The 24,488-nt window shown below is 39.8% G+C and overlaps 3 protein-coding genes across 3 annotated transcripts in view; 1 reads left to right on the forward strand and 2 right to left on the reverse strand.

Moving 5' to 3' along the window:
- Positions 1-523: 523 nt before the first annotated feature.
- On the reverse strand, positions 524-9,868 carry gins4 (GINS complex subunit 4 (Sld5 homolog)). The gene is made up of 7 exons (XM_056464261.1): positions 9,605-9,868; positions 6,599-6,685; positions 6,359-6,472; positions 5,642-5,739; positions 4,985-5,073; positions 3,379-3,469; positions 524-1,304 (listed from the first exon to the last, which is right to left on the reverse strand). The coding sequence occupies exons 1-7, from the start codon at positions 9,680-9,682 to the stop codon at positions 1,208-1,210; spliced, it is 654 nt and encodes a 217-aa protein (XP_056320236.1). The 5' UTR covers positions 9,683-9,868; the 3' UTR covers positions 524-1,207.
- Positions 9,869-10,860: 992 nt separating this feature from the next.
- LOC130234094 (cytochrome c oxidase subunit 5B, mitochondrial) lies at positions 10,861-14,385 on the forward strand. Its single transcript, XM_056464370.1, has 4 exons — positions 10,861-10,981; positions 12,068-12,138; positions 12,217-12,316; positions 14,097-14,385. The coding sequence occupies exons 1-4, from the start codon at positions 10,861-10,863 to the stop codon at positions 14,207-14,209; spliced, it is 405 nt and encodes a 134-aa protein (XP_056320345.1). The 3' UTR covers positions 14,210-14,385.
- A 2,210-nt stretch (positions 14,386-16,595) lies between these two features.
- arid5a (AT rich interactive domain 5A (MRF1-like)) overlaps positions 16,596-24,488 on the reverse strand; it is a 28,043-nt gene continuing 20,150 nt past the window's right edge. The window contains exons 5-7 of the mRNA XM_056464597.1: positions 23,884-23,981; positions 22,800-22,953; positions 16,596-20,350 (exon numbers count right to left, since the gene is read on the reverse strand). Coding sequence (XP_056320572.1) covers positions 19,154-20,350; positions 22,800-22,953; positions 23,884-23,981 — 1,449 coding nt within the window. The 3' untranslated portion in view covers positions 16,596-19,153. The remainder of the gene's footprint in view (positions 20,351-22,799; positions 22,954-23,883; positions 23,982-24,488) is intronic.

The raw sequence follows: 24,488 nt of genomic DNA on the forward strand, positions 1-24,488 counted from the left end.
AATTATGATAACATAATATCGTTGCCTTCAGTGATTTCCTGAAGATAAACACCAATTAATAACACAACTGGAATAACTACAGCAGTCGTGATCATCTGCTCTCATATGAAGCAAGAGATCGCGATGACATATGACGACGTGTGCAAGTGCTGTCCCATTTCTTAGGGGTAAATTTTGAAGCCCTTCCTCTTCCCACTGTTTCAAGGGCCAAGGGGAAGGGGTACAAAATAGAATTGGGATTGGGCCTATGTCACATCATGCACACACTTGTTTTTGTGAATTGTGGGGACATGCCATAAGCTCTTATTTTTTTGTTGTTGTACTCAACAAACTGCGTTTTATATTCATTTGTTCCTGTGCATTTTTACATTCTGAGAAAAAAAACACACACTCTGTTTGATTTAAAAGCCTTGTGAAAAATGGGGACAAGAGAAATGTGCTTATAAATCACTTTCTGTCTGTCATACTCACGTCATTATAAAAGTTTGTCTCACACACACACAAAAAAAAGAGTGGAACAATATAGAAACATAAATAATTTATTTTTATTTCTAGCACCCCAACAAAACCCCGGTGACCACTGAATGACTTCATCCATCCGAACCAACAACTTCCCTTTAACAGAGAAAAACCACAGCTTCTGTTTCCGACCAGCCTGCGACAGCAGAGCCGGCAGTGTGTGATGAAATATCGCAATATCATCACAACAACGCAAGACTATACAACTGCTGTCCTACACCTGAGTGTATATGCAGATATGCTTTAGTTTATATAACATACAAAACACAGTAAAAATGCTCTTAAAGGGACAGTTCACCCAAAATTGACCCGTTTACTCTACACTTTTATGATTTTTTCTTCTGTTGAGCACAAAACAAGATATTCTGAAGATAAAAAAGCAGTCATTGACACCCATAGTAGGATCAAAAAACACTATGAAAGTCAATGGCTGTTTTTTCCCAGCATTCTTCAGTGTATCTTATCAGGATTGTGTTCAACAGAAGAAACTCCAACATGTTTTGAACAAGTGAATGGCAAGACTTTTTTTTGTTGTGGACTGTCCCTTTAAGTGAGTTTTATAATGTACATTAATCTTTTATATTCAAACATAAGGTGATACTTATGGATCTGTATGGTGTCAGGACACTGATCGGATGTTTTTAAGACACGGATGATCTGCTTCCTCCATGGCATCTTCTGCTCAGGTTTAAATGAGCTGCACTGCTCCGCTGGCCACTAGAGGCGCTATTGTGCGATAACGCATCAGGTGCTGCGAACCCTCGTCCAGATCCACAACGTACTCCCTGAAAAAGACGATAAAAGACATCCTTAGATCAACAGATCATTAACGAAGTCGCTTTATTGACCTCATTTTTGCCGTATGAGAGGAAACAGACACTAGCTACATTTCCATCCAAAGATGGGAAACTGGAATAATCACATAAGACGTGTGATTAAAGCAGCGTTTCCATCCAGTAAGTCAAAGAGAACAAAATCATCACTTTGATTAACTGGCCACTAGAGGCGCTATTGTGTGATAACGCATCATGTGCTGCAAACCTTCGTCCAGATCCACAATGTACTCCCTGAGAAAGACGTCCACACTGATCAAATGAACATTTACGAAGTCGATTTATTGACCTTTTCTTGATGTGCGAGCGGAAACGGACACTAGCTACGTTTCCATCCAAAGATGCAAATTTAATTTATGCGCAAAACTGAAATAATCGCATAAAAGACGTGCGAATAAATCAGCGTTTCCATTCAATGAGTCAAAGAAAACTAAATCGACATTTTGATTAACTGGCCACTAAAGGCGCCATTGTGCGATAACGCATCAGGTGCTGTGAACTCTCGTCCAAATCCACAACGTACTCCCTGAAAAAGACGATAAAAGATGTCCTCAGATCATAACCACGCAAAAGATGTGTAAATAAAGCAGCGTTTCCATTCAATAAGTCAAAGAGAACAAAATCGTCACTTTCATTAACTGGCCACTAGAGGCGCTATTGTGCGATAACGCATCATGTGCTGCGAACCTTCGTCCAGATCCACAATGTACTCCCTAAGAAAGACGTCCACACTGATCAAACGAACATTTACGAAGTCGATTTATTGACCTTTTCTTGATGTGCGAGCGGAAACAGACACTAGCTACGTTTCCATCCAAAGATGCAAATTTAATTTATGCGCATAACTGGAATAAATCGCATAACACGTGTAAATACAGCAGCGTTTCCATTCAATGAGTCAAAGAAAACTAAATTGTCACTTCCTGATTAACTGGCCACTAGAGGCACTATTGTGCGCTAACGCATCAGGTGCTGCGAACTCTCGTCCAAATCCACAACGTATTCCCTGAAAAACACAATAAAAGACGTCCTCAGATCATAATCACATTAAAAAATGTGCGAATGAAGCAGCGTTTCCATCCAATGAGTCAAAGAAAACAAAATTGTCACTTTCATTAAATGGCCACTAGAGGTGCTATAGTGTGATAATGCATAATGTGCTGAAAACCCTCGTCCAGATCCACAACGTACTCCTTGAGAAAGACGTCCACACTGATCAAAACAACATTCACAAAGTCACTTTATTGACCTTTTTCTTAACATACGAGCGGAAACAGACACTAGCCACGTTTCCATCCAAAGATGCGAATTTAATTTATGCGGAAAACTGGAAAAATCGCATAAAAGACATGCAAATAAATCAGCGTTTCCATCCAATGAGTTAAAGAAAACAAAATCGTCACTTTCATTAACTGGCCACTAGAGCCGCCATTGTGCGATAACGCATCAGTTGCTGCGATCTATCGTCCAAATCTACAACGTACTCCCTGAAAAAGACAATAAAAGACGTCCTCAGATCATAATCACGCAAAGATGTGTAAATAAAGCAGCGTTTCCATCCAATAAGTCAAAGAGAACAAAATCGTCACTTTCATTAACTGGCCACTAGAGGCGCTATTGTGCGATAACGCATCAGGTGCTGTGAACTCGCATCCAAATCCACAACGTACTCCCTGAGAAAGACGTCCACACTGATTAAAAGTTTACTTTATTGACCTTATTCTTGACATACGAGCGGAAACAGACACTAGCTACGCCCCGCCCATTAGTAATGAATTAGCATGAACAGCCCTAAGTGAATAGCAGTCGTCCGGCGTTAAAGTTTTTGCACCGCACCTGACGAAGATACTGTCAGCGACTAAGAGGCATTATGAGAGGGTTTTAGTGCACATTTGAATTTGAATAGTGCACATCTAATTTGAATTTAAAGCGACAGTCGCTAAAATTACACGGTTGGATCAAAGCCTAGGAAGAGCCTCTGCACTGGAAGAGTGTGTGAAAACGTGCACAGAGAGTGCGTTTTTACCTCTGTTCGTCCGTCTCAGGCTCCACCAGGATGTTTTCCTGCTTCTCTTTCACTCTCAGGAAGACAAACGAGTCCAGACATGGTTCAGGCACTGCAGACACAGGGAAACATACGCACGCACACACACACACACACACGAACGCACGATCACATGAAAAGCTGCTCCTAACACCAGCGTTTTAACCACAACTAATTTAATAAAGGCACCTAATAAAGTGTTTGAGAGGTTATTGTCAGTAAAATTGTGGACAGTTTTCAAGTGAAGACCGCATTTGTTTTATTCACGGTTCCCAATTGAATAAATTCCCAATAAATGAGTTCCCAATTACATAAATAAGTCACATTTAACAATAAATTGCAAACTGAAATCAAATATTTTGATTATGTGGTTTAGAATTGGATGTTTTATGAGATTATTTACATTTTTTGCAATTATTTTGCTTTTAATTATGAATTTTGCAGGATTGACTTTGTTGATTTTGTGTTGGATTCAGCGAAATCGCGGGACTGTTAAATGCGCTTGTGAGCTCGCGATCCTCTGCTGTTTGTCATTGCTATGGCCACCATCAGCTGTTCTTACACATGTGCAGCGGTCAAGTTTTAAAATAGTTCAGCTTTTGCCACTGTGTGGATTAATACTGAATGTGTAACTGCACTGCTTTAATGCACTCCTGCTTTGGGCTCACACATACACTCTGCACTCTGTCTACTTCAACAGTGTTGATAAGCCGTGGTGGGCGTTACTCTCTGGCGCTGAAAGCAGTCGACCAATCACTGCAGACTGGGTCATCCGACCACTCAGCACAGATTAGCATCGCGATAAGGAGGGGTTTGGAAACGAGAGTGCCGCACGCCTCCTTTTGAGTGACTCTGCTGGCCGTTAGATCGCCCCCTGGGGGCTGGCTGCAGTACAAGTCATAAAGTTCGCCTCCCCATGTTAACCAACGAGACTTGAGCCCAAATAAAATAATCAATTACACTTGCAATAAAACATCCAGAAAGATGGAGGCACTGATATAGGTGCAGATCTTCATTTTTGTAAACAGCACGTTTTTATCCAGTAATTTAATGATATTAAAAAGGGGCGTGTCATTGTGATTGACAGCTTCTCTAAGCAGACAGTTTGAGCTTCGGGAGGAAAATGAAGTATGAATGTTAGATTTCTGTGTTATTTTACCATGATAATATGAGTTGTTCAGCAGTAAACTACACTTTCTGACCTACAGGATCTGATGGATCACTGTTTATTCAGGTAAATGTGGGCTTTTGTTTGCTGATACACGCCAAGCATTAGCCATGTTAGGGAATACAAGCGATCGTCATGTAGCAGTAATTATTTTTATGGGTCTGAAATAGGAAAACAAAACTAATGTTAGCCGATCTCCACATACAGGACGTTATTTGAACTTGATTTAAAGGACGTCTCTGACATTGAGTTTCGGCATGTTATGAAGTTAATCTACTGAATTTGCTGTTATAAAATGAAATGAAGGCGTTTTTTGACCTTGCATGCAGATCAGCCTGTTGTTGGAGACCCCCAAAACCACAATATGACCTTTTATAATGTATAATAGGGGCTCTTTAAAAGCAAAGAAGTGTTTCTCACCAGCCTTCATCATGTCGACGCTCTGCAGGTTTGGTGGCATGTGTTTCAGAGCCACGGCTCGCAGGTAAACCTCTGTGTTTGCCAGATACCTGAACACACACACACACACACACACATTGGGTTTTCATGTCTATTGGGGACTTCACCATAGAAGTAATGATGTTTCTATTGTATATACTCTTCCCCTACCCTTAACCCAAGCTTTACAGGAAACAATCTGCATATTTACATTTTACAAAATACTTCATTCTGTCTGATTTAGGAGCTGTTTTTTATCAAAGGGACCGAAAAAATGTCCCCACAATGTCAAAATGTACTGGTATTTGATTTGATTGTCCCCAGAATGTAATAGATATCAGGTACACACCCATTCTCACACACACACACACACACACACACACACACACACACACACACACACACACATGCATACACACACACACACAGAGACACACAAGCATACACACACATGCGCGCGCACGCACACACACGCACACACAGAAAGAACCACATGCACACAGACATACACACGCATACACTCACACACAAATACTCTCTCTCTCTCCTCGATCGCCCTCATCATTCAGCCCAGAAGCGTCACTCTGACAGACATGAACAGTTCCTCAGTGTGACAGCAGCAGATTCAGCTGAACTCACTCTTTAGCGAAGGCGAACTCTTCAGGAGACAGAAACGAGGGGTCTCCATCAGCACGGGACTTCTCCTTCTCCAAAACATGAGGGAAAAACTTCTCGATCTGCAGGCGAGAAAACCAGACGTGGACACAACATCAGCCTACAGAACAGACCTGGTTTGAGTCCCGGCTGGGCCAGTTGGCATTTCTGTGTGGAGTTTGCATGTTCTCCCTGTGTTGGTGTGGGTTTCCTCCGGGTTCTTCGGTTTACCTGGTATGGGTCACCTTTAGCAGGCTTGCATTTCCACTGCCATAAGGGTACCAATGATGGTGTACGACAAGTTTCAGTCGACGTTGCATTGATTTTTTTTACTTAATATAAATCGCAGACGTTTTGCATCATTGATCTGCAGTTATAATCAACTCATGTTCATAGAAAGGTTAGTAATGAACATTTATACACAAGTATTTATGTTTATAAAGCATCTGTGTTGTGAGAAGAGCTTCTCATATGATATGTGAACGACCCGTACAGCTTTACTGTAGACATTTCCTCCAGTGAGAATGACGTTGACTGAAACTTTCTGTCGTACAGCACCATTGGTACCCTTTTGGTAGTGGAAACGCAAGCCTGATAAAGGTGACCCGTACCGTACCGTACCGTACTATACCACTCAGTGGAAACAGGCCATGCGTGTACTGCCAGTCTTTCTAAATAAATAATGCTTGATTTCTGCGATACCTTCTTGAGTCTGGAGCGCAGGAAGCTGCTGAGAACGAAGCGGATGCGGTCGATCTCCATGCGGTGAACACTGGCCTTCAGGTCTCCTTTCCTCACACGCTGCAGATTTTCCTCCTGAATCACACCACAAGTCACGATTGATACCGAACACCTAAAACTGTCGATTTGACCTCGTCTACTGGCTAATATCCGTCACACAAAGTTTAATCGAACTGAAAAGCACTGCAGACAGACTCATACCATGTGTGTGAGCTGCTCCATCACACACTCCACCAGCTCAGACTTGTTCTCCAACAGTTCTGGAGAAAACTTCTCATTAAGCCAAGCCTGAAACAGAAGAGAGCGACAGACACTCATTAGAAAACCCATGTGCATCTACTCGGTGATGATACTCGCATTAAAACAGCCTCAAACGAATGCTTTAACGGAGTACTTAGAGTGAATCAGTGCCTCGACACTCTGCTGGAGGTCCAAAAAAATGCAGCGCTTCCAAAAAAGTAGTGAAGTTTGTTCCTCATCGCTGTCGCCACTGGCTTGCTTGGTTTGGGACTTGTGGAGCTGTGCATTGATGAATTTGCTCTTCAGTGTTTGGACTCTCAGCAGTGAATAATCAGACAAGCTGAACTGAACTTCCACTCTAAAAACAGGACACTGTTTACATTTACTAGATCTTCTGTGTTCAGCTACTTTGACACAATCTACATTGTAAAAGCGCTTTAGAAATAAAAATTAATTAAATTAAATAGACAAACGCCCCCCTAAGGTGACCAATTAATCCATGCAAATAAACACGAGGTAATATTTAATCAAAATGTCACCATTTACTTACAAGCTCGCAGTTTTGACCAAAAGAAATGTATAATTTCCTACTGAACCCCCAACTTCCCTAGTGGTAACTTTGTTTATACAGAACCCATTAATGAAAGGAGGAATTTCCCTTGTATATAATAAAATATCTCAGTCAGAATGTGATGTTTCATTAGAGCATCTCAAAGTGGCGTGGGAAGAGGCTCTCGGAGCAGACATTGAAAATTGGCAATGGGAGGAAGCATGGCAATGTATCAGGCATGGTTTAATACAATTTAAGATTCTGCACCGACTCCACTTGTCTAAATTAAAGCTGTCTAAGATGTACCCTGCCGCAGACCCACTGTGTGATAGTTGCAATCAAACCCAGTCATATGTTTCGGAGTTGTTCTAAAATCGTTAATTATTGGATTTCAGTTTATTAATATCAGAAGTGGTGGGAACACAAATATACCCTGGGCCTATTTTAGCTGTATTTGGTGTCAGTGATGATGCAGATTTATCTAATAATTAACGTACAGTGATTCCATTTATAAGCCTTTTGGCATGTAGATTGATTTGACTAAATTTATTATTTAAACAATAATAAAGGATGTCAAGTCCTGTCTAGAACTTGAGAAGCTAAGGCTTTTCCTAAAAAATAAAACAAAGAATTTCCATGTAATATGGAATCCATTTATTGAGTACTTTAACGAGAGAGCCCTGATTGAACCCTAGTAAAAACACCTCAAATATCCCCCTTATTTAGTTCTTTTATTTTACTTCTTTCTGTTTTTTGCCCCTTGCCTCCACTTTTCTTTGATTTTTAGTTCTCTTATACATATAATAGTAACATGATGTTACATCTTTGTCATTAAAAAGAAAAAAGTACACGTATGTGAAAGTTATCATTTGTACTGATGTAAAAAATACAATAAATAGAGTGTAAAAACAATGTAATCATTTACTTCCGCTCTAGAATGGCGGTCCTTCTCTGAGGATGTCAGTTTGGGATAAGGTTATAATAGTTTAGGATTTTTCATGAGTTTTAGTTTTTAAATTCAATCAGTTTTAGTTAGTTTTAGAGGCAGATTTACTAGTTTCTATATTTTGAAATAGCTTCGTTTTTATTAGTTTCAGTATTAGTTTGAGCTTTTTTTGTTTGTTTTTCTGTAAATTTGAATATTTGTTAGATGCAAGATTCAAAATCAGAATAAATATTGTATAATAAAAACACCAAATATAGGCTACATTTCTTGACACAAGAACACTACCATCTACCACTACTAGGCATGGGCCGGTATAAGATTCTGACGGTGTGAAAACCTTGGGTAAAAATATCACATTATCACGCTGGAATTGCTCATTTATATATATATATATATATATATATATATATATATATATATATATATATATATATATATATATAAAGTGACTCCCTGCTGAAAAATCCAGCTTAAACCAGCCTAGGCTGGTTGGCTGGTTTTAGTTGGTTGACCAGCCTGGTTTTAGAGTGGTTTTGGCCATTTCCAGGCTGGTTACCAGCCTTTTCCAGCCTGGTCTTAGCTGGTCAGGCTGGAAAATGACCAGCTAAATCCAGCTAAAACCAGCTTGACCAGTCTGGTTTAAGATGGACATTGCTGGTTTTAGCTGGGCTCCCAGCCTGGCTAGGTGGTCAAGCTGGTTTTAGCTGGTAATTTTCCAGCCTGACCAGCTAAGACCAGGCTGGAAACCAGCCTGGAAATGGCCAAAACCCCTCTAAAACCAGGCTGGTCAACCAGCTAAAACCAGCCAACCAGCCTAGGCTGGTTTAAGATGGATTTTTCAGTAGGGATTAAGTTGTAATCATTATTAAGAGGTTAAGTGAATTAAAATTACATCAAATTACAGCAGGCTTATGTTAACATTACTTTGATTAAGCTTGAACTTAGCCTGAGAGTTAACCTGCCCCGGACCAGGCTAGTTTCCCAGCATAAGTATCGTAAATTTGATTTATAAAACCAAATCCGCCATTAATAAACCTGATTTACCTAAAGAAGCCTGGCTTTTTCTCTAAGCTTGGTTTATGGAACAGCCCCCAGCTCATCATTTCTGTTTGTTGTCAAAATTGACAGCTGGAGGGGCGTGGTTAAGTGTTAGCCACGCCTAATACCTCAGTCTGACGTAATCTGAGATTTTAATTGAAAACAAACAGCAAGTGCATTTTCAGAATTTAATTAAAGATTATAAAAAGGTAAACTATTTTTTTCTTAATGACATGCAAAGGTGAATTGTTCACCACAAAACTAGCAATGTGAGCGAACAAAATCAATATAGTTAGTTTTGAGTTCATGTGTACTTGTAGATTAGTGAGCTTATTTGAGAGCACATGTCAGGGTTGTGTGTTTTTGTAGATTAGCCTATACAGACAATTCAAAAAATATATAAAGATTACACTATAAAATGTAATAATCTGACCTCCTCGAGTCTGCTGATGAGCTCTGCCGGGGTCATGAGCTCCTCCTCCCCGCCGCTCAGCTCACTGTGGTCGGACATCGATAAAACAAACCAAAAACACAACAAAAACTGAACCCCAGAGTTATTTCAGACCGGGCACCGCACAGCCACGGCTACCCTCTGTCAGCTCGGTCTCTGAGACTAAACTTCAGCGCAAACTGTACCGGATTAATCCCGATCTTTCAACTGTTTACATCCTCACACGCAGCGGATTGAGAATTTCGCGCCAAATAACAAAGTGACAAGGCGATGACGTCACTGAGTCCTCAAACTGGTTGAAGGCGCGTAAAGGCGGCGCAGAGCGTACCAAAATAAGGGTCTTCTGTTAAGTAGTGATGAAATTAAGTTAATTATGAAGTGATGATGTTTAAAGATATATTTGTGTTTCTCATTCGACTTAGGAAATCAAGCTGGAAAGTAATATTATAAAAGACCTAATATGTAAAAAAAGCACTTAAAAGCCCTCCTAATTTATAGTGTTAAACTGTATGGATAAATTGGTGTAAACTTTTATTTTGAAAATGTGATTTCTTGTACGTTCCTATTTAAATCACATTTTTATTGATTAATTTTTCAAATTTGCATTTATTTGTTTGTTTTCAAGTTTATTAATCCTTTTCAAGATTTATTTATCAGTTTTCAATGTTTATTTATCATTTATATGTGTATTTATAATAATAACAATAATAAGAATAATAATAAAAATAATAATACATGATTTTCCACTTCTTTTTTTCACTGTTTCTCTCATTTTACTTATTAAATCTTACAATTTCCACCTACTTCTTGTCTTATTAGTAATAATAAAAATAATAATAATAATAATTATTATTATTATTATTAATATTATTGCTATTGTTATTATTATTATTTATATGTATTTATATTTTATATGTATTTATAAAAAACATAATAATAATTTAATATTCCACTTTTTTTAGTGTCTCTTTTTATTTATTTCACATTACAGTTTTCATCTACTTATTATTATCATTATTATTATTAATGGTAATAAAATTATTATTATTATCATTGTTATTAATATTATAATGATGATGATATTATTATTTTGTATTGTATTTTATTGTCAGTTCAGCACCCGCATCACATCAAGACATGTCCATGACTGTTCACCTACAGTAAGCTACCAGCGCTAGATGTCGTCATAGCGCTTATTACCATAGACTGTAAAAACTGAAGTTTTATTTCAGACGCGCATGCGCAGTGCTTCAGTCAGAATGGCAGCCAGGCTCCTGTTGAGATGCGCGATCCGAGCTGTGGTTTTCGGCCACCGGACTCTTCCAGCACCGGCTGCCGCTCGAGCTCTGGCCTCCGGGGGTACTGCTTAATTACAGACGTTACTCTGAGTGGTTGTTTGGGTCGAAAATAGCGCTTAAATTATTTATGAATGGACCTGTAGGGTTGTCGGTAGAAGGCATACAGCTGCGGTCGGACGTTAGCGAGAATTATTTGTTTTATTTAATAAATTACACATTTGTTGTATTTTATTAACGTCTACTTCTACTCAAACCCTAAATCCAACCCTCATTGTAATGTAAAAAAGTATGATTTATTGTTGTACAGTGTCACAAAAACTATGCTATATTGACGTGAGTATCCGCAGCTGTATCTCCTCCAGACTTTACCCATCAGACTCAAACTTGCAGTGATTTCTGTACTCACAGGTGCTCAAATGCTGATTTTAGTGTCGTTTTGTTTCTGCAACTGAAAGTTATTTCCTCAGTGTACCGTTAGAGCTGTCTGTAAATGCATACTGACGACAAGCTTAATCCTCTTATTCCCGGTCATCCTCTTCAGTCACCTTGTGTTACACAGGAATAGATTAGTTTCTTGCATGCTAACACTGAGTGCAGACACATGCATGTTTTTAGTTGAGTTAGTTAACACAATTTTGGCTACACTTTAGAATACAGAACACATATGACAATGAACTATGTTTATAAAGTAAATGTTAGTTATGATTATTAACAGTTTGAAGAGTTTAGATGCAAAAACCTCAAAATTTTTCACTAAAATTAGTATTTTTATCAGTCTCCTTTGTGTATGTTCAGTAATATCACTTTTATGGCAAATAATAAGTGCTTTTCCTGGTCTTTAAAGTAAAATACCTCAACATAAACAAAGGAGGCTGAGAAATACGTTCATTTTCAATGGAAATTTCAGACGGCGCTTAGAGGTTTTTGCATCTGAACTCTTCATTTATTAACACTAGTTGAAGGTTTGATCATTAGTAAATGCATTAAATAACATTAGCTATGTATATTAAGGCATTACTGAAATGTCTCCTTTTTATTTATATAACATATATACACATTATGCTCTGTAGAAATTTTAAGGTCAATATCATTAGCCCCCTTATAACATTAATATAGGAATATAACATTATTATTGGGTGGTCTTCAGGTATTCCCACAGATGATGAGCAGGCCACCGGTCTGGAGAGGATTGTGATGGAAGCTTCCAAGAAAGGCTTGGTAAGTGTCTTTTATATTGTGTTTTCTGCTAAAAAAAAATAAAAGCTCAGATGAATCAGTGCTGCTTTTCTCCGTCAGGATCCATATAACATCTTGAAACCGAAGGAGTACGCCGGCTCCAAACAAGACCCTCACATCGTCCCCTCCATCTCCACCAAGAGGATCGTGGGATGTGTGTGTAAGAGATTTCACCTCATTATAGTCATATTTCATTGGCTATATTACTTGTAAACATCAGACAGAACAATGAAGTTTAGTGCTGTTGGAGAAGCCCCTGTGGCGTTTTCTCTTCTCTAATAAATGAGTTGCGCCTCAGAAAACGAAACGCAGTGAATGCGGTGGCTTTTGTAGGCGTAAGATGCTACTTAGGAGCTCAGACAGATGCTCAAGACAGTTCTGTAGGGAATAATAATAGAATAATAATAATGCTAAATCATTGTGATGACGGACTGACGACTGAGGGGTTTTAGAAATGAGCAAAACAACATTTCAGATGTTTTACAATGTGCTGGAAACACTGGTTTGACCATTAATGCGTCACATCACACACTTTTATATCGTTACATCATCTCTTATAACTAAATCACATGACTTTTTTAATGCGCATGCTGGAATTTATTCGCTAAATACGTTTCTATCGTAGTTCATGCACATTTTTTCAAATCGGATAAAATGTTTATTCACGTTTTTTTGCGCATTTTCAAAATGTATGGCGTTTCCGTGAAGCATTTTTGCCCCGCCTCCGAGTTCTTCTGATTGGTCCACTACTTTGTAATTGTTTCCATCCAAAGATCTGAATTAAATTTATGCGCAAAACCAGAGTATTGTATAAAACATTCGCGAATAAATCAGCGTTTCCATCCAACGAGTCCAAGAGAACAAAATCGTCACTTCCTGATAAAACTTTCCGCCATTTTTATTATGACATGATCTGTTAAGGCAAAATCACATGACGTTTTCAATGCGCACACTGTATGCTAAATGCATCTCCATTGTAGTTTATGCACATTTTTTCGTATCGGACAAAGTTTATTCACATTTTTTATGCGCATTTTCAAAATGTATGGCGTTTCCATGAAGCATTTTGTTAAAAAAGCAAACAAAACTTGGCTAGCGTGTTCGTTTTTAACAGTCACTAATTAATGTTGATACAATTAAGTACCTAAAAACGTAAGACGCTCAGCGCTCAGGAATATTTGTTTTTTAAGCCCCTCCTCCGCCATGCTGTCATGTCAACTTGCTACTATAAAGTAGGATGGAACAGTTGCCCCGCCTCTGATTTCTTCTGATTGGTCCAGTGCTTTGTAATTGTTTCCATCTAAAGATGCGAATTAAATTTATGCGCAAAACCAGAGTATTGTATAAAACATTAGAGAATAAATCAGCGTTTCCATCCAACGAGTCCAAGAGAACAAAATCGTCGCTTCCTGATAAAACTTTCCGCCATTTTTATTATGACATGATCTGTCGAAACAAAATCACATGACTTTATATGCGCATGCTGTATGCTAAATATGTTTCTATCGTAGTTTATGCATATTTTTCGTATCTTGCAAAGTCTATCCTACTCAGTTTTGCGCATCAATTCTTTAATGCACGTTTACAAAATGTATGCACATCTTGGGATTTACGTTCAGGGTATTTTTTTAATGCGATATTCCAAAATGCGAATAAATGCATACTATGCGATTTGCATAGTAAAACAATACAACTGTTGCACTTTTCAGGGCACTGGAAGACGCCTTGATTAGTGAACAAGGGTGTTGATTGTGACGCAGCCAGTATAAAAGCAACGTTTTGTAGAAGCGATGCATTGAAAGCAGGTTAAATGCAGATGCTAACGGACTGTAGATCAAAGCTAACTGCTCCTCATTGTGTTTATTATTAGCGCTGGTCATTGTAGTAGACAAGGCTGTTAGCCAATGTGACATTTCCTCTGTTCTGTTTGTCTTTTGAAGGTGAAGAAGACAACACTGCAGTGGTTTGGTTTTGGTTGCATCAAGGTGAAGCGCAGCGCTGTCCGTCCTGCGGCGCTTACTATAAACTGGTTCCACATGAGTTACCCCATTAAAACACACACTTTACCACAATGGAGACGCAAACACTCCTGCACTGACACACACACACACACACGCACACACACACACACAGTCTGCTTGTTTACAGGCTGAAGAATAGAAATGCACTTTATGAGGACCCTCAGTAGCTCTTTCCTTTCTTATTGGATGATATATATATATATATATATCTATATGAACATATAAAGAAAACAGGCGTTTGACTTTGCTAGTTTAGCTAACTCTGCATGCATTATACAGCTGTAAATTAGCATTTATTTATCCCTGATATTTCACAAGAGCTGTTTCGCCATTTCTTTCCCTATCCTACAGTTTGCAGTTACTTTAGCATTCCAGTTGTTTCTTAGAAATACAATCATAGAAATCAGTCAAGTTTGGTGAAGGAAAAATCATGGTTTGGGGTTACATTCAGAGTGGATGATCAACATCAACAGCCTGAGGTATCAAGACATTTGTGCTGCCCATTACATTACAAACCACAGGAGAGTGACAATTCTCCAGCAGGATAGCGCTCCTCATATTTCAGCCTCCACATCAAAGCTCCTAAAAGCAGAGAAGGTCAAGCTGCTCCAGGATTGGCCAGCCCAGTCACCAGACATGAACATTATTGAGCACGTCTGGGGTAAGATGGAGGAGGCGTTGAAGATGAACACAAAGAATCTTGATGAACTCTGGGAGTCCTGCAGTCCAGTGATTTGAGTCATTACAGAGATGTATGGATGCAGTCCTCCAAGCTCATGATGGAGTCAGACACAATATTCATTCTGTTTCCACTGCAGCATGAGCACATATTCTATACTGGACATTATTGAAGGTTCAGTGACCAGACTTTAGTCTAAGCAGAGTCAGACCTTACTGTCCTGATGAAATCAAGACATGATCATATTTTATTGTGCTCAAATAAGCGTCATCTAGAGGACTTTGCCTTTCATATGAGACACTTCTGATACCAAATGATGGTCAAGTTATTATTTGTTGTTCCTAAAACGTGTAGAGGCGTCATGACTTTTGTCAGGTTGTGTAGAGGTGTTCCAGAAGTTTGCACAGGGAGATCTTGTCTTTTGCTGTCTGTCTGAATATTGCATTCCCCGCTGTGTGGGACTTCCCATTTACTTTAAAAGTCTTCAGATTTTAAGTTCTACTTGTTTGACTTTCCTTCAGAATAAATGTTTCATCATGTATCATGTGTCTTGTTATCAATTTACTGTCTTAAAGACCTGCGGCCCATCATACACCAGGCACAATAAGGCGCAAGACATGTTTGGTGTGATGTGTTGCTATTTTCAGACCAGCGCAACCCTAATTTGACGTTTTGCACCACATTGTTTAAATAGCAAATCCATTTGCGCCACTTTGTGGACTCATGAGTGTGCTGGTCTATAAAGTAGGTGTGTTAAGGCGCATTGTTGGTGCGTTGCTATTTTGAGGAACTGAAATAGACAGCGCCATTGACCAATTAAAAGCTGCTCTAAAGTCCAGCACAGAGCGCAGTAGTTATGTACCTATGCAGGTCCAAACACTTACACTTTGTTTAATACACACAGGATGTTCAGCAATACACAAATATCTTTACAGATGAAGAAAATTAAAGGATTAAAATGATCCAGAAATTATGATTTTCTACACGTATAAAAACCACTGCCTCCATGCCTTCTTCCCCTCGGGGCTTTTCAGTTTATTTATAACGATCTGTATAATGTTATTATTATCAGCAGTATTATTTATTATCTGCATATTTATATTTGTTTTATTAAAAATAAGTTTAGATTTGTCCAGCTGTGGGGTTTTGGAGACGTCTGCATCACCATATGGGGCATAAGAACAGGACGTGTGTTTGGATATAACTCAGTGTTTTGACCACACTTTATTATTATTGATCATTTATTTGTTTGCTGGAGATTAGAACTGAATTTAGAAATAGTTTTGACACAAATCTTTGGGCTTAACAAACTAAATTAAAAGTGTCGGCTAATGGATATCTTCAGGGGAGTGAGTCTCCACCGTTTCCTCACTCCACCAAAGTAAAGAGAAAGTAGAGTCTGAATGGAGGAGGCGCGTTCTTTATCCTCGCGCTGCAGATGTTCTGTTTAACTGTTTTCTCGCTAGTGAAGCGTTCAGTTTTTACACTTATAGAGTCCGCCATGTAAATAGCGACACAACTGACTCCTAAAGGGAATGAGAGACGAGACTCTGATTGTTATGCTCAAAACACACCCAGAACTCAACAAGAGAATAAGCTCAACCCTGTTAGACCATGCGCCGGGGCGCAGAGCGTTTTTCTCCGTCTTTAAAGTAGCAAAATTGGATTCAGACACACTTAATGCTTTAGCGCCATGTGCTTTAGACTTTGTGTCTAGATCATTAAAATACAGCTCTTGATGTGATGTCGACATTTATTTTATACAAAAATATTTTTACATTCAGTATACAAAGTGTACATAAGGCATTTTCACATTATTGGTGCAGCAGTAAACAAGCTGATCCCATATCAAGTGCCAAAAAAAGGGATACATATGAATATTCCAGTCTCGTCCTGCTAATGACTCATCAAAAAACATATATAACATTTACGAATTGAATCTGAACCCTGAATTGTACCGTGCGTATAGGCATATAGGCTTCAGATACAGCTACGTTCAACACAACGATACATGTAACTTTTAAACAGTATTTCAGACACTCATCGAAAGTGATTTACAGCGAATTCACTGACATGTTTGATCAGTGCCATATTGTGAGATTCGAGCTACATAACCTCATAGGTAACAACACTTCAGTTGGTATTGATCTAAAAACAACAACAAAAACATAAAGGCTAAAAGTACAGTGGCTGAGAGGGCTCAAATGCGCTGCAGTTTAAGAAATCACATGCAAATAAAAACAAACAAACAAACAGAATATATTGCAAAAACACATGCAAATAGAGAAATGCACTCCAAACAGCGCACATCACAACAGAAATGTGTCAGGAGACCCTAAAAGTGACTAGAGTGTTGTTGGAGATCTGAGAGGTGGGCTTTGGTTTATTTTACCATCCTGGTGATAGTTATTAGATTTAGTATATTTTTAGCTCTAATAATCGAACAATCTGCGCAGTTAACAATAAATGAAACGTAATTTTAATGCCATGTTAGCAAGAATTACTCTCAAACATATACAAATAGGTTTAAAATAAGGGAAACCAAGAATGATATGCAAATATACAGAAAGTACCACAGTTTATAGTCACTTTTTAAAGGTCTACACCATCATAAACACCATCAATACCCAGTTTTGAACTTAAGTTAAAGTTTAAGCTATATTTCTTTGGAACACAACGACTAAGATAGTGATGTGATGAAAAAAAAAAGAGTTCGAGAAATCACTTATGAGAACATTATTATTCTCTCTTGAACTGATTCTGAGCTTCACTTTAACAGCAAATGGCGCTCTAAGCTAGTTTATAAACAGCAAACGTTGCACTAGGCTAGTTTTAAACAGCAGCGGCGCTCTAGGCTAGTTTTTAATAGCAGAGGGCGCTCTAGGCTAGGTTTTAACAGCGGAGGGCACTTTAGGCTAGGTTATAACAGCGGCGGGCTCTCTAGGCTAGGTTTTAAAAAGCAGATGTTACTCTAGGCTAGGTTATAAACATCAGACAGCGCTCTGGGCTAGTTTTTAACAGCAGAGGGCGCTCTAGGCTAGGTTTTAAACAGCAGATGGTACTCTAGGCTAGTTTATAAACATCAGACAGCGCTCTGGGCTAGTTTTTAACAGCAGAGGGTGCTCTAGGCTAGTTTTTAACAGCAGAGGGCGCTCTAGGCTAGTTTTTAACAGCAGAGGTTGCTCTAGGCTAGGTTTTAACAGCGGAGGGCGCTCTAGGCTAGGTTTTAAACAGCAGATGGTACTCTAGACTAGTTTATAAACATCAGACAGCGCTCTGGGCTAGTTTTTAACAGCAGAGGGCGCTCTAGGCTAGGTTTTAACAGCGGAGGGCGCTCTAGGCTAGGTTTTAAACAGCAGATGGTACTCTAGACTAGTTTATAAACATCAGACAGCGCTCTGGGCTAGTTTTTACAGCAGAGGGCGCTCTAGGCTAGTTTATAAACAGCAAACGTTGCTCTAGGTTAGTTTTTAACAGCAGACGGTGCTCTAGGCTAGTTTTAAACAGTAGATGATGCTCTAGGCTAGTTTTAAAGAAGAGATGGCGCTCTAGGCTAGTTTTAAAGAAGAGATGGTGCTCTAGGCTAGTTTTTAACAGCAGATTGCGTTGTAGGCTGATTTTTAAGAGCAAATGGCGCTCTAGGCTAGTTTATAAACATCAAACGTTGCTCTAGGCTAGTTTATAAACATCAAACGTTGCTCTAGGCTAGTTTATAAACATCAAACGTTGCTCTAGGCTAGTTTATAAACATAAAACTTTGCTCTAGGCTAGTTTATAAACAGCAGATGGTGCTCTAGGCTAGTTTTTAACAGCAGATTGCATTCTAGGCTCATTTTTAAGAGCAAGTGGCGCTCTAGGCTAAATTATAAACATCAAACATTGCTCTAGGCTAGTTTATAAACATCAAATGTTGCTCTAGGCTAGTTTATAAACAGCAGATGGCACTCTAGGTTAGTTTTTAACAGCAGACAGTGCTCTAGGCTAATTTTTTACAAGAGATGGTGCTCTAGGCTAGTTTTAAACAACAGACAACGCTCTAGACTAATTTTAAACAACAGATGGCGCTCTAGACTAGCTTTTAACCCTCAAATTCTGACAAGAGTGCTTGTGCGTTTGTAAGTTATGTAAGTTGGCTTTTATTTCACAAGATTCATGTAAACAGCTCACTATAAACACCCCTGTAATTGGCTTAAGCCTTTTCTAACTGTATTAATGACTATTTTAGTTTCAAGTGGTATGTGTGAGGAATTGTATACAAGCACGTCTCAAAAGTAAGTGTCCAAGCACTGAGAATAGTTCAGTACGGTTGCAGGCTTGACATGTTGTATCCAGCAGGCGGATGCCAGATTGGCAGCGGGTAATTGTACGAGGGCAAAGCGGCCTCGTATGACCCAGGAAAGTGGGTTCCCACTGGCGGGCAATGCATAGAGTGGCTCTGAGCAGGAGGAATTGACAGATGTGCTGGAAAAAGGACGGGCTGCAGAGGTAGAGCTTTTAATTGTTCAACCGACAGGTCTCCTCGAAGTCTCTCTAAAGCTGGCTGATAGGGCACCGTAAGTCCACCATGCGGGTGGAAGAGGTACTGCTGGGTAGGCAGAGGTTTGGGCAGCGCCGTCTTTGCCTTCTCTTTCCTGTCCGTAATGCGAATCGGAGAAGATACTGGCATCTTCTTCAAGTAGGCTTCATCAGGCCTCTTTAGGAGGTGCTGGTGGTAGGACATGTGCTGTTTAAAAGAGGGCTGTAGTGATGACACGGGCCTGCAGGGATCCCGGGGCAAGACCTTGGAGAAGCTAGAGGCATGAGGGACCCAGTATTGTTTGGTGTAGGCTGGCAAGGGCAGTCTGTGGGATGCAAGTCTGGATTTATCATCAGAGGTCCATGCTAAAAGACTCCTCTGGGTCTTTTCTGTTGCGCCAGCTTGCAGGAACTCTCTATAATGTAAGCGGGGATAGTTGGTGAGTTCTTTGGTGTTGGGGTAACAGCTGAGCGGTTTGCAAACTCCGGTGCTGACAGCTTTGGATGTGGAGAGAGCTGGTAAACGAGACGCTGTTTTGTTTTCAGGCTCTTTAGCGGGAGACTTTTGAGTCGTGACGGCTATGCAGTCCTCGGACGAGACGGAGTACGGAGAGGAGCTTCGGGATGGGGATCCTGACGGAGAGGAGACGGGGACAGGAGACCCATCAGAGGAGTGGCGACCGCGAGGGTTAGACTGGGAAGAATGGGATATGTGGATAACGGAGGGTCGCTCAAGTTCTCCAGCGTCCTCTGAGGCAGGGATAGTGAGGCTAGCCTGAGCCAGACGCTTCTTCTTCTCCAGGGGGGAGATGACCTCGGATGGGCCAGGGGTCTGGAGGAGCGGGTTCTCCCTGGAGCTCACGCCAAGGATTGAAGCTGTGGATGTGTGCTCAGAGTCGAGGCGATCAGAGGATATCAGCCATGGACTGTGATGGGAACACCTGCCTCTGTCACAGTGGTGATCGGACAACATTTTCTCCTGAAAAGAAAAGTGGGATACATATTATATTGAGGGATATATATTGATTCCAATCTTAAAGGTCCAAGTTGTCCTAAAGTTTTTAAATGTTGCATCAGTACTGTTCATTTTTAGGAGATCTATAAGCCAGTGCTCACCAAAACAGTGACAAAAGACTTGTTGAGCAGATATAAAACTAATAGAAACATGTAAAGTTTGCAGGTTGTCCTTCCGCCTAAATGGATCAACGGTTTTATTAATGTCCCCTCATCAGTGTCTCATCAAATCTTCTGACCAATCAAATGCTCTCTAGTATCTGGCATGCCCCACCCCCTTTAAGACACTTTGATGCGCTTGAGCTCGACCACTCTCACTGGCAGAGCTGTGATAAAACAAAATGCTATTAGCTGTTTTTTTTAAAAAGGGAGGAGCTATTCTATGTCCCACCCTCAAACATCCAATAAAAAAGCACGTTTCAAAGCACCTCACGGGACTTTTCAGAGAATACTGAAAGCATTTGTGAGAAAGCATAACAAAGGTCATTTTTAATTAGGAGGTTGAATCATTACTGAGTGAACAAGACTAAATTTGAAATGGTGTACAAAACTCTGTGGAGAGTACTTAGATTTTTAATATGACTCTATGACAGGGGAGCTATTTTTAAAGCCTTTTGCTTGACTTTACATTGGTACAGATCAAGTTTCTTTGTGTTTTTACCAATGATCTTACTTCCCGCATTAACAATCCTGGAAAGTTTAGGTTACCATACTATAGAGGAGTCCAAACTCTGTCCTGGAGGGCCGGTGTCCTGGAGAGTTTAGCTTCAACCCTAATCAAACACACCTGAACTAGCTAATCAAGCTCTTACTAGATATACTTGAAACTTCCTGGCAGGTGTGTTGAAGCAAGTTGGAGTTAAAGATTCCAGGACATGCCAGGCATGCCAGGATTGAGTTTGGACACCTCTATGGTGTGGTAATCTAAACTTTCCAGGATTGTTAATGATGGAAGTAAGATCTTTGGTAAAACACAAAGAAACTTGATCTCTGCCTATTGTAAGTCAAGCAAAAGGCGTTAAAAATAGCAGAGGATGTTTCTTAGCCACACTTTAGGACAGACTGCTGTATGTTCACACATAGGCCATTAGGATTTACCTACTATACACATTATTGGGTAAGAGCAAGTGCAGCCACTGTAAAAACACCCCCGCATCCACACTACCATTTTCAATTATTTCCCAAAAGGTGTTGGATCACACTTTGAGCTGCATCATTTCTGCCTGCCATCTATTTACTTTCTGACTCTTTGAAATTTCACAATGATATGCTGACCAACAGTGAGGTGAGGTATTCAATTAAAGCATATTAGTGTGTGCAGAGCTTCATTCACGTCCATTGGGTTTTAGGCACAGGAAAACCTCGTTTTGTGGACTGTGTGACAGACATATTTGGGATGATCTTACTGGCTTTTTGGTCATATTGTTTTCAAAAGACTGCCATTTTATATATGATCCCTTAGTCTTAAGACTCGAATATGAGAGCATTATAGCATAGGGCTGGAGAATAATTCAATATACATATCGCAATACTGGGTCACACTTTATTTTGATGGTCCGTTTGCTGAATTTAAGTTACATTGCATCTACATGCCAAATAACTCTCATTGTGACGGTTCACAAACTAATTTCGAGAGGAGCACGTGATATGATTGACCGCAGATGATCTCCATTCTTCAATCATTAGCTAACCAATCAGATTAATCCAAATTTACTATAAGTGGCCTAGCTAAATTTACTCCCTTATCTTCGTTTTCCGAAGAAACCCTCCATCTACCCCTTCTCCCCCCTTTCTTCCTTTACCACGGGGAGCTCTCGAGAACTACCTAATCTCGTACTCCCCTTACATGCTCAATCGACCAGGCAGGAGCCTTGGGCTCAATTATCTCCAAGCTCAGGGTTCTCTCCCAGAACAGCATGCTAAACCTGCTAACATTGTCCAACAAGATCTAAGTGTGAACTCTTGAAAGATTTTAAGTAGACTGTTACTGTTAGGGTAAGCTGACATGTACTTGCAAGGTTTCTTATAGTCAGTTTAATGTCTGTTGAAGGAGCAGTATCAGCAGATATTAAGCAGACAGTCTACTGATACTCAAACTGACCATCAAAATAAAGTGTTACCCTACATTTTTCCCAATAACACTGATATTTTTTTTATTTTGATGTTTTGATGTACAGTTGACAATTTTGCTGTGAATTTCCCCCCCCAAAATATTTCCCAAACGCTGTTTAGTGTAAATAAGTCATTTGTAAACATAGGGGAGACGGGGACAGGTCCTTTTAATAACTAATGTCTAATAACTGACTTCTTTTCTCTTCGCCATGTTGACAGCACATAATATTTGACTAGATAATTAGCAAGATACTAGTATTCAGCTTAAACATTAGTCTTCAGTTTCTTTAATTTCCTCTGACCTCGCTCTCGTCTCTCTCCATCTTCCTCTTCTTCTTGCTCTCTGGTTTGCTCCCCCTGTTCTCAGGGCTCCTCTTGTACTGTTTGCGAGGTTTGGACGGTGGCAACGGTTTGTCCTCCTCTCCTCTCAGCTGCCGCTCAAAGGGCAAAACCAACCTGCAAACACAAACGAGTTTTAAAGTTGGAGACAAAACAACCCAGGCAATGCAGAAGCTCTGAAACGTGGAGAGGCGCTGTCTCTTCTTGTTCATATTTTTGCATTAAATTATAAAAAACAGTATCAATAACAGTGTAATGCCTCATTTCCACTGAGTGGTACAGTACAGTATGGTTCTGTACGGGTCACTTTTATCAGGTTTGAGTCTCCACTGCCAAAGGATACAAATGGTACCCTTTTGGTGGGCGTGGTGTACGACAGAAAGTTTCAGTGGACGTCATTCTTGCTCGAGTAAATGTCTACAGTAAAGCTGTACGGGTCATTCACATATCATATGAGAAGCTCTTCTCACAACACAGATGCTTTATACACATAAATACTTGTTTATAAATGTTCATTACTAACCTTTCTATGAGCATGATTTGATTATAACTGCAGATCAATGACAGTGCGAAACAGCCTACTGTAACGTCTGCGATTATATAAACTAAATAAATAAATGAACATATATGAACACATACAGACTAGGGGTGCTCCGATCGATTGATTGGAGATTGGTATCGGTTGAAATACCAATTGGTATTGGTATTTCATGACTCGATCGGTACTCGTCAATCTATCCGATCTCAGGAATCGATCGTAAGTGTTTGTTTTCGAGTTTACACACAGAGGAAGATGCATGTGCGCTCATCAGCATGCTACAACATGTGCAGAGGTAAATGATGCGTTTGGGCATAAGTGATCACTGTGTTTACATCACAGCAGCTAAAATATACAGTTTATAGGCGCGACTTGTGCGAGTGATGGTCTATTTGTTGCACGAGCATCATTGTATGTCCAGTGTTTTGAGCGAACGCCGCTATCTCATGTCTCATTCAACCATTTCGCCACATGAATCTAAATGTTTGTGGTTTTGGTGATATGTTTACCTTTCATAATGTCTGCGCGTGCAGGTGGCTGCGCTTGTACTGCCTGGACTACCACCCAACTCGTCATACACGTTCTTCCACTGCCTCCTCGCTGTTACCTGTGAGCAAACACAATGTTATTACAGACCCTCAGTGGAAAACTGCAGCAGTTCACAACTATCCCAGCAGTCACCGGACGTCACACAGATGTAAAATTGATGTTGGACTTTAGTTGTGAATGGAAATCGGGTTGACGTCAGAACCCAACGTCAGTTAGAGGTCAGATATCAACATCAAGATGAATTTTAGTTAGTTCACAACACAACATAAAATCAACCAAAGATCAACGGCTAAAGATATCATCTTTTGACATTGTATGGACGTCACATTATGACATTAAAGTGACGTTGAATTTTAGTTAGGTAATTACGCAACATAAAACCATTGATTCATTCATTTTCCTTCAGCTTAGTCCCTTTATTAATCAGGGGTCGGCACAGCGGAATGAACCGCCGACTATTCCAGCATATGTTTTACACAGCAGATGCTCTTCCAGTCACAAGCTAGTACTGGAAAAAAACCCATACACAATCATTCACACATACACTATGGCCAATTTAGTTTAT

Source organism: Danio aesculapii, chromosome 8 (genome assembly GCF_903798145.1).
Source record: "Danio aesculapii chromosome 8, fDanAes4.1, whole genome shotgun sequence".
In the NCBI taxonomy this organism is placed as follows: Eukaryota; Metazoa; Chordata; class Actinopteri; order Cypriniformes; family Danionidae; genus Danio; species Danio aesculapii.

Excerpts from the sequence above, each read along its gene's own strand:
- LOC130234094 (XM_056464370.1), top strand. The coding sequence starts at position 10,861 with ATGCGCAGTGCTTCAGTCAGAATGGCAGCCAGGCTCCTGTTGAGATGC. Across the intron at positions 12,139-12,216 it reads AAGCTTCCAAGAAAGGCTTG|GATCCATATAACATCTTGAA; the intron begins GTAAGTGTCTTT and ends TTTCTCCGTCAG. Across the intron at positions 12,317-14,096 it reads GAGGATCGTGGGATGTGTGT|GTGAAGAAGACAACACTGCA; the intron begins GTAAGAGATTTC and ends TGTCTTTTGAAG.
- gins4 (XM_056464261.1), bottom strand. The coding sequence starts at position 9,682 with ATGTCCGACCACAGTGAGCTGAGCGGCGGGGAGGAGGAGCTCATGACC. Across the intron at positions 6,473-6,598 it reads TGGAGCAGCTCACACACATG|GAGGAAAATCTGCAGCGTGT; the intron begins GTATGAGTCTGT and ends GGTGTGATTCAG. Across the intron at positions 5,074-5,641 it reads GAGTTCGCCTTCGCTAAAGA|GTATCTGGCAAACACAGAGG; the intron begins GTGAGTTCAGCT and ends GTGTGTGTTCAG.